General features: G+C 39.4%; 1 protein-coding gene across 2 annotated transcripts; it reads left to right on the top strand.

The window, feature by feature from the left end:
* Positions 1–551: 551 nt before the first annotated feature.
* LOC113107735 (aspartate beta-hydroxylase domain-containing protein 2-like) lies at positions 552–7798 on the top strand. 2 transcript variants are annotated; one of them, XM_026270427.1, is made up of 5 exons: positions 552–764; positions 963–1197; positions 1858–3083; positions 4021–4134; positions 6610–7798. In XM_026270427.1, the coding sequence occupies exons 3-5, from the start codon at positions 2189–2191 to the stop codon at positions 6717–6719; spliced, it is 1119 nt and encodes a 372-aa protein (XP_026126212.1). In that variant the 5' UTR covers positions 552–764; positions 963–1197; positions 1858–2188; the 3' UTR covers positions 6720–7798. The 2 variants fall into 2 exon arrangements, with proteins under 2 accessions (XP_026126212.1, XP_026126213.1); XM_026270428.1 differs by lacking the exon at positions 963–1197.
* Positions 7799–9984: the final 2186 nt, after the last annotated feature.

The following is a 9984-nucleotide window of genomic DNA, read 5'->3' as shown; positions in this document are numbered from 1 at the left end:
ACATAATGACAGGTTCAATAAATATGTAAAAAATATTTTTTTTTTACAAAAGTTCCCTACAGCACCTTTAAGCCCTAAGTGCATCATAAGAAGAGAGATTTACGCGGTCACTTGCAGGACCGTCGGCAGACTACTACACCTTTAACTTGATTCAAGTGCAATGTGATTATGCTTTATTGTACAGTTTGAGTAGTTTTCTTTATTATTATTTTTTATTAATTCATAAATGAAATGATTATAAAGCGCAGAAAAATAGAAATACACAATCAAATTAAATGACCGAAAAAAGTAACAATAAAAATAAAATAAAAGAAGTATGTAGGAAATGCTTCGAAGACTGGGGGAAAATAAATATATCAGTGGCGTGCTGAAGTGCACGAAAACCAGCTATGAAATAAAGCTCTAAGATCAATCGTTATCGGGAAACCCGGCCCTTAGCTTTTAAGTGCGTTTTCTTCAAGTCATTTTACGATCATTCTTTATTGTTTCACTTACGTTTCCAAAAAAATGCACTTAAAGCAATCGCGCGTAGCTGTGCTTTATGTGCTGCTTATGAGTCGCTGTCCGTTTGTCAAGTGCTGAAATGTCACCTTATAGAATGGCTCGTAATTGTAGTACACGCTCCTTTATTGAAATGTTAACTTTATATTTGTCAATAAGTGAATCTTTTTGGTGAACGGATAACGATTCGATTCACTGGGATGATTCGACATCAACCCCCACTACTGCCCGTGACACCCCCTTATGCGGTTTACAACCTGCACGTAAGTTTTAATAGCTAATATCAAATTTTACTAAAATAACAACATTAATTATTCTTGTTATTACCATTATTATAATTTGTTAATGTGCTAAAAAATAGCAGTAGGCCTATCGATATTAATATTAGAATGAAGCATTTTTTAAGGTTTTAGTAGCCAATCAGTCAATCAGTTATGCATCTTTGTTATATAAACTCCCAGATTCATTGATGAGACGTCGGGCGTCTGTCATGTTGTTTTCTGCCTGATTGTCCTCGGCATTATGGACGTCGCCTGACAGCGCTTTACGGACATAAGGGCAGGACTAGAAACTGCAATGAAACACAGCATCAGGGAGGTGTCTGAGAGGGAAGCGTAGAGGCAGAATAACTGGCAGCGCCGGGCGGAAGGACAGCCGCTGCGAATCTGACAGACAAGAAGTGTCGCGAAGCTCTCGGTAAATATGCAACTGAATGAGCGTCAATTTGCGCATTGACTCGTTACAGTCTTTGCATGCTTTATCGAATAATTTAAATGCTGCATTAGGTGGCTGGGGTTTGTTTTTCTTTGTGCTGTATTCTTGTATGCATTCCCTGCTGTCTCTCTCAATCTGCCTGTGTTGACAGCTGTCTTAAGATGTTGCGTTAAAATGTTAGGTTTGTTTTATTATTTCATCTCTAGCCTGTCGGATTGCATTCCATCTGAGGTATCCTAACGCAACAGTAATGCAACAATTTTCTCTTGTCTTTATGTCAGGCAGTTAGGCTCCTGGTGCAGGTTTGTGATGACTGTCTGCATGCTTTAATTGCTTGGAATTCTCTCATGACTCATGATTTTAAAAAGTGCAGGGTGGAGGTGTTGCAAAGACTGAATTTCGAATGCCATACCCGTGTGTGCTGCGGTCTCTATCAAGCTGCTCTTCAAGTCTGTGCGTGAGTGTGAGGAGGGGGAGAAGAAGCCAAATGTGTGTGGGTGGTATATAGCAATGATCATGTGGTCAAACCGGGCCATCAAGGCAGGTGTGATGCAGTTTGCCTCGACGGCAATGTCGACATAGTGATATTCTGCTGCACTTTATAATGACATGTCTCTGTATCTGCTTTTTTCTCTCTCTCAGGTGCCCTCGGATGCACCGTGTCCCTGTTGGTCTCGTTCAGGAGGCAAGAAGCAGCTGTATTATCTCACGGTGGCACACTGTCAACATTTCCAAATGCATTGAAAAGGAAATTAAATGTGCGCTTGCATTAACCAAAGCAATCGGCACGTGATCAAATTAGACTGCACAAAAAGCTCCTTGATGACTGGCAAAGGCTGTGTCACTTCAGTTAAACACCAAATCAAGCCTTCCTATGCACAAGCCAACAAATAAGAATCTCTAAATCATATCTGCATGTATGTTTGAGTGTGTGCATTTGGGATAGAGTGTGTATGTATGTTCGTATGCTGGGATGGAGTGGTCTTTAGAGCGAATAAGGGAATGGGTGGCAGGTGGCATGCAGTCGGTGCGAGAATGTGAGTCCAGTGCTCTAGGCACTACTCTTTGTCTTGCCCTTCTGTTTATCTGGTACTGCTACCGTGTTGGATGTGAACACTCCGCACCTTCCCTCCGTGGCGGTTTCAGCCCCGAGCCACGTGTCAGGGCGGTTCCTGGTGGAGTTCTCGCCTCAGACCTTTTGGCTCGCAGAGGCTCGTTGAAACTCCATCAGGTCGGCAGGGTTGGAGGAAGCGGAGTCGGCGAGGAAGAACTTAACGGCTTTGCCTACTGTCAGTCGTCTGAGTGCTTTCGTTGTGCCAAACCTGGTGAGGGCCTGAACCAGCGGCTCTACCATAGCCTGCAGGAGTATGCCAAGCGCTACACCTGGGCTGGCATGGGCCGTGTGCACAAAGGTGTACGTGAGCAAGGCCGATATCTGCTCTGCAACCGCCCATCCATCCAAAAACCTGAGGTCTTCTTCCTGCCGGACCTTTCCTCTGCTCCTTTCTTCTCACGGGAGGCGCAGAAGCATGACGTGGAGCTCCTGGAGAGAAGTTTTCTGGCACTTCTGGCTGAATTTGAGAGCGTGTACCGGCTGCCGTCCAGTCGGACTGGCTCTTCGCTTCCACTGGGCTGGAAGGCCAACAGCACACCTCGTGGCCAGTGGTGGACCTTCTATCTGGTGAACCAGGGTACTCCGATGGTGCTGAACGCTAGGCGCTGTCCACGTGCCTGGAGGGTGCTCGGACAGCTCCGTACCTTTATTGCGAATAATGTGTTTGGAAACGCCTGCTTCTCTGTGCTCAGTCCTGGAGCCATGATCACTGAGCATTACGGGCCAACCAATGTACGCCTGCGCTGCCACCTTGGTAAGAGGACAAAGGATGTGAATATATGTACAATACCAGGTGAAAGTTTGGGCACAGCTACTTATTAAAACAATTTTTTTTAAATTTAGAATCAAAGTAAAGTCAGATTAGATCAGTGCAAAAGATCAGTATAACTTTTGTTGGAAAAAAAAAAAGAATGCATAAATTATTAATCAAGGATGCATTTATTTTATTTTTTATTTTTTTTGGAAATGATAGCAAAGACATTTATAATGTTATATGAAATTAAATTTGAAACAAATTTTGTTCTTTTGAAATATCTATTGATCAGAGAATCCAACAAAAAATAATCATGGTTTCCACAAAAATATTAAGCACCACAATTGTTTTCATAATAATCAACATTCATAATAATAATATTATTATTTTTTGAGCAGCAAGTCAGCATATTACAATGATTTCTGAAGGATCATGCGACACAGAAAACTGAAGTAATGGCTGACAAAAAAAAAATGTCCTTTTGAAATGTAATAAATGATTTTAAGTCATAGAAAAGATTAAAAAAATAAAAAAAATAAAATTAAAACCCAAACCTTTGAATGGTAGTGTATTTAAATCAATTGTTGTCATCCTATGTTTGAGCTTTTCTAATTTGCATCCCTCTCAAGCAACTTCATGTGGTGAATCCTAGGATGCTTTTTAAACAGTATTGAAGGAGTTCACATCTATTATAAATACCTAGATGCTATTTATTTTTGTCAAGTGTTCATTTGTTTTGTAAATGTGAATTTCATTTGTAGGCACAGTTTATATTTACATCATATATTTGAGATCATGAGAAACATAAATTCAGTCAAACGCATACAAATGTTTAAATGTAAGCATTAAATGTGAGTGCAGCAATATACAGTATATAGCGATCTGTGGGGCTGGTTAAGGTGTGTAAGCCATTTTCTCTGTGTGTGTGTGTGTGCAGGATTGAAGGTGCCCTCTGGTTGTGAGTTGGTAGTTGGTGGAGAGCCGCAGTGCTGGTCTGAGGGAAGCTGCCTGCTGTTCGATGACTCTTTTCTTCACACTGCGTTCCATGATGGTGAGAAACAGAAATAATTTGTAGAGAATATATAATAAATTGTAGTGCATGAGGCATCTATTCAGTATTAAGTAGAAAACTAAGTGTGCAGTAGTTATTTAGTGGGTTTTTGATTCCCAGTATATTGTTTTCAATAGAAGTGTGGTTGATATAAAGTCTATATATGATATCACACTGTTTAATTTAAGATATAAAGATTTAAACATTTTAATATTAAACATAAAAGCAATTAAACACTGTTACCAACAGTAAACTGCTAAATTAGTGCACACTGGGATATTTTCTCAAAATAAAAACCAGCTAATGTGAAGCATAGTTTGAAATGAAGGATTTCTCATTATTCGTTTGTGAGTATCTGATAATAGCAGAATGCACCTGTCTGCACCCACTCCACACAGGACTGTTACACACAGACTACTTGCATTTTTATACAGGCCGTGCACAATAGAAGGTCTAATAGCTGATGCAGTTTGCAACGTTCTTGCCATTAATGCTAATTAGATATTCAAAAAACTCTTTAAAATTCATATTTACTGAATGCCGACAGTATAGTAAAAAAATATTATAGCATTTGCTATAGGCAGTTTCAATGGCAACAACATAAACAGATGTTACTGTGCATGCGCTTTTGTGGCTCTAACTTAACTTCTGGTAGACTTCCAAATAGAATCAATAACAAGTCCCTCTAGAGTAGATCTTTTTTTTTTTTTTTTTTGATAAGAAACAAAATGTTTGCTGTGTAAATCAGGCGGACTTAATGAAAATGCTAATTCATTCTTTGCCAGCAGGAGATGCTTTAAAGCAGAGAAATAGAGGTTTCCCCAGTAACAGCTGTAACAAAGCAGAGCTACGCTCACAAACGCTGCTTTATCAGACATATAACATGCAAGTCTTCCTTCAGAAATACAGAGATATAAAAATACTTGTGCCTCGTTTTGATATAAATGAAAGGTATTATTACTATTAAACACATACATGCTCATGTTTATTCAATGAAGCCTTTTGGAAAATCTTTTAGTTTTAAAATTGTGGCGAGTCTCCACAAATAAATAAATGTATGGGAAACACATCCCAAAGCACAACCACCTGAGCCCAACTTCAGTCTACTCATCACCTTAACTTTAACTGCGTTTGTAGACGGCACAGCTAGCCAGATTGATATACACAACAGGTCCAGGCGTGTGCACCAATTGAAACCGTCTATAGTATTTAGCTTTCAACTATTAGACATAACTGTTAAAGACAAATAATAAACTAATGAAGCTGGAGAATGGGAGCTCCAATGCATCTGCAATTAATCAGTTGTAAGGGGCACCTATGTAATTAAGAGGAGTTTACATATTTTTTTTAGTCTAATGTTACTGAATTTGGAATATGCCAAAGCCATATCACCCTGCACCCCAAGACTGGTTGCCCACTGAAGCTAAGCAGGGTTGAGCCTGGTCAGTACCTGGATGGAGACCTCCTGGGAAACTAGGTTGCTGCTGGAAGAGGCATTAGTGAGACCAGCAGGGTCTGTGTGGGTCCTAACGTCACAGTATAGTGACAGGTACACTATACTGTCAAAAAGCAGCATTTTTCGGATGATACATTAAAACGAGATCATGACTCTCTGTGGTCATTAAAAATCCCATGGCAATTCTCGTAAAGAGTAGGGGTGTAACCCCTGTGTCCTGGCCGGATTCCCTCCACTAGCCCGTGTCGATCACTGAATTGGCTCTATCACTCTCTCTCCTCTCCTGTAGCTGGTGTGTGGTGAGTGCAGTGGATGCTGTCACATCATCCAGGTGGATGCTGCACACTGGTGGTGGTTGAAGAGGTCCCCTCATATGATTGTAAAGCACTTTGGGTGTGCAGCAATACACAGTGAAAGCTCTTTATAGATGCCTCATTCATTCATTCATTCATTCATTCATTCAGTATACTAAAAAAGGAATTTGCGTAAAACACACCCAAACCATTTCAATAAGGGTCTTTTCAGACAGGCTTTCCTTTATATTCTTTTTTGACTATATGATTCTCTCAAAAGACATGCTCTTGTCTGAGAGACGAGACATGCTGCAATATCCTTAAGCAATGCCAAGTGTGCCATCCTCATAACTGGTTCAAATACAGTGGACACTTTTCATAAAAACCTCTAATTATCAAGTTGTAACATATCTGCATTGTTATACAGATAAACCTCTCAGATTGAGCTATATAGTGAAATATACGAAATATTAATTATCTATGCATAAACACATTCTTAATACGAATATGAAACCATGCAGAGTATGTGCTTTTTGTGTATGTGTGAGTTCAACTGTAATTTCGGTGAATTTAGAGTACATTTTAGTATGAAAGTTAACGGTGAATCATTGTTTGTGAACATGTTTGTATGCAGATTTTACGCACAAATTTGTGCATGCACACACTTACTGAACCCAGTGTTAGTGTTTACCCCTTCCATCAGGTTTTCCATATCTGTGTGCTCAGGTTCTCCAGAAGATGGCCCGAGAGTGGTATTCATGGTGGACCTGTGGCATCCAAACGTGGCCGCAGCCGAGAGACAGGCACTGGACTACATCTTCACCCCTGGGCGCTGAGAGAGAGTCGTGAGGAGAAAAAACGTCAATGATTTCCATTGTGTTAACAGTATGAGATGAGTGCAAAGGGAAAGAAAGAGTGTTGAGAACACAAGTCTCTTCCTCTAGTATACCAACCTTTACTCTCACTTTCCCTATGACTAGACTTCAGTGTACCATCACTATAGTACATTATCAGTGTTTACAGAACTCAAAAACCTGCTGGTGAACTGCGCTTGAGACAAAGCCCTCGCGTTCATGTTGTTCCTACAATTTAGCTGCAGGGTCACATTTATACCCAGTGAGTGTCATAGTATCATTTCACCTACAGCATTGACAGTCAACCGCACATGGAAATGCACTTTTTGCCAAGCCTGGTCACTACAGCCAGGTAGGATTGTATAGGAAGCACAGTACATTGTTTGGTCTGTACATTTTTACTGAGGTTAGGCTTACAGAAGCTAAGTTAAACAGTCGTAAAGCGACATATGCTGCAATGACAGGGGATTTGACATTTACCTCGAAGGAATGTGGATATATGGCAGAGATGTTATGCGAAGTGAACTGAAGCACTACCAGCTATTGTGTAAAATGACCTCCATTAAACGCACTAGTGGCAAGTTATTTTGCCGCCACACCTAAGTCAGGGTCGGAGCGCTTCGATGGGGAAGAATACGAGCACATCAAATCAGCCTGCTTTCCTCTTTACTCTTTCCTACCCTGAATTTTCAAATCAAATCGAAACGCGTTATCAATCGCTTTGTATCTCTGTGAAACTTAAAGAGGGACACGACGCTTATTGTTTTTGAACAACAACATTCTGGCTGTTAATATGTGCTAGGTTCTACCTTATTGTGCTTTGTCGTACTGCTTGTAAGCAGAGCTTTCGTGGTTGCCGCATCAATATTGGTACATTCCTTTTGTAAGATGACAGAGAGTTTTGAGACCGTTTCGTGAGAAGTGACATTTTATATCATTGTGAGACCTTTGGAGTTGCAGATCAATTTTATGACAACGTTCCTACTTCCATGTTTCCAAATTGTGTGCCATGGACTCACTTTGCAATGGATGAGTAATTCTGTAGATTTAATAAAGAATTAATTTAACCCTTGTGCTGTGCTGAAAATCCTTTACCTTATTTGGTGTAAAAATTTCTCTCATTCTCTCATTTCTCTCTTTATGCTTTATCACCAGCAAATCTGGGATTTAGACTTTCTTTTGTGGACTTGTTTCTTTCAGTTAGCACAGGTTTTGTATTTCTTTTTGGGACTGATCGATCATCTGAATTAATGCACCTCAGTTTGAGAACATTCAATCCAGTATCTGGTGATAATATAGAATGGTAAGAGATTTACAAGGAATTTTTTGTAGGCCTCTCATTTTGTCATTGACTAAAATTGCCACAAGTCTAACAAGGTGGGGAAAAATAACCTTAAAAAGTACAAAAAATAAAAAAAATGGGGGAAAGTCTCTGGGTCAAAATGACTGGAACACAACATGAGGGTCTATATCTGGATTTGTGTAATGTATGGCAATGCTTGATTTAAACAAGATCAAAAATAGCATTACACACCTTTGTCTTTTGTATTAATGCAAATGACCTGTGGGTGTTTTTGGAAAAGAGACAACAAAATTTGTTTCTTCTCAGAAACATACCTGCTATTTTGACAAACATGAACCCAGCATGCTGGATGTTTGGAGGATTTTGTATGGGGGTGGCAGAGAGAAGGGTAGTGCTGCCATTATCAGATGCAGCTCTGGAGATTTACATAACTAACCTCTTTTACTAACACAGGGGGAGAGAGATAAATAGTAGATGAATGAAAGGCAGATGTAATCCACCTACGGGCCATATCTGTTCTCTGGATGGCATTTTGCAGAGGTTGCAGATCTAATACTATTCAGTTAGCGTTAAAAATTATTTAATAATTGCAGAAATTCATTAGAATAGCATTAGAAGCTGCACTTATATCATCATAAAGGATTTTCTTATATTAATATAAATATTAATGGACTTTGAATCTACATGTAGCCTACATTGGCAGACACAGCTGTCACATCTTTATGATGGATAATGTGTATAGGCTACTGTATAATATTGTTCTAAAAACTGAAAATGTATTTTCCCAAGCGCCTGGTTTGTAATAATTTGGCCCCGGGTAGCCACATAGAATTTAACAAAGTTCACTTTAGCTATTCAAATGTATATAAAAGAAGACTTTGTATGAAGATTATACATACATTGGGCTGATTTGCAACTTTTTTTAAAAACACGCTATATGTTTGACCGCTGCGCTCGCGTCTCAAGTGGCTTTCAAAATAACTGGTTCTGAGTGAGGGCCTACCAGCACAGAAACTTACACATTGCAATATAGCATCATTGACGCAGGGTGGAGCTAGACAGTCATTTATGACAGGGCGAGTGTAAAGCAGCTAACAACGAGTCTGGATGAATGTTTCCACTCATCTGCTAAAGGTGAAGGTTAAGATTTTTAATTGGATGCGCAAGGCTTGTTATCAGCACAAAAGGGCACCTTTTACCAATAGCAGTGTCTGAAAGAGAAAACTGATGAATGTTGGAGGTCGGCAACATACTGGAGGGACATTCTGAAGCAGACAGGGACACTGCAGGACACATTCCCTGAACACTACAGCAGACATGCTCTCAGTCTGTGCCACACACACACACACACACACACACACATTACAACCATTTCCCTAAGGAACCTTCATTGCTGAATTCAAAAGATTCAGATAATTCAGAGAAAAGTATGCTGAATGATCTCATTTTTTTTAATAATGCATTTATTTTGGCAACATTTATTCATCATTCAGGAATATTTAGAACAGTTTAACCATCTGTTTAGATATTTGCAAATTCAAAGCGCAGATATTACCACATCATAGGTCTGCAATTTGCATCAAAGTCCCTTTGCTAAAAAATAAAAGATAAACATCCAAATGATCAAACACGTTTAAACAAAAGAAAACCGAAGTCAGTTTTCAGAACTGATGCACTTTGACTGATAAATAGGTTCATTTTAGTCTGAATGATCTTCAAAATGTCCCTTACAACAGTCAGCATTTTAGTATTTATACTATTATATTAATATATTCTTTCTCTTTTATGTATGATGTATTGCACAATTTCAGAAGGCAACTATAATATTTCAGTCTCCTAACCATAGGCGGAGGGTGAACCCACTCCAGGGCAAGGCCAAAAGCAGCCAAATAAACATCATAAACATTTATTTTTAGGCAAGAATCAGACATGGGTGTCATGTAA

The sequence above is a fragment of the Carassius auratus genome, chromosome 8 (genome assembly GCF_003368295.1).
Source record: "Carassius auratus strain Wakin chromosome 8, ASM336829v1, whole genome shotgun sequence".
Taxonomy (NCBI): Eukaryota; Metazoa; Chordata; class Actinopteri; order Cypriniformes; family Cyprinidae; genus Carassius; species Carassius auratus.
The sequence above is the reverse complement of the archived record's forward strand: the minus strand, read 5'-3'. Positions and strand labels throughout refer to the sequence as shown.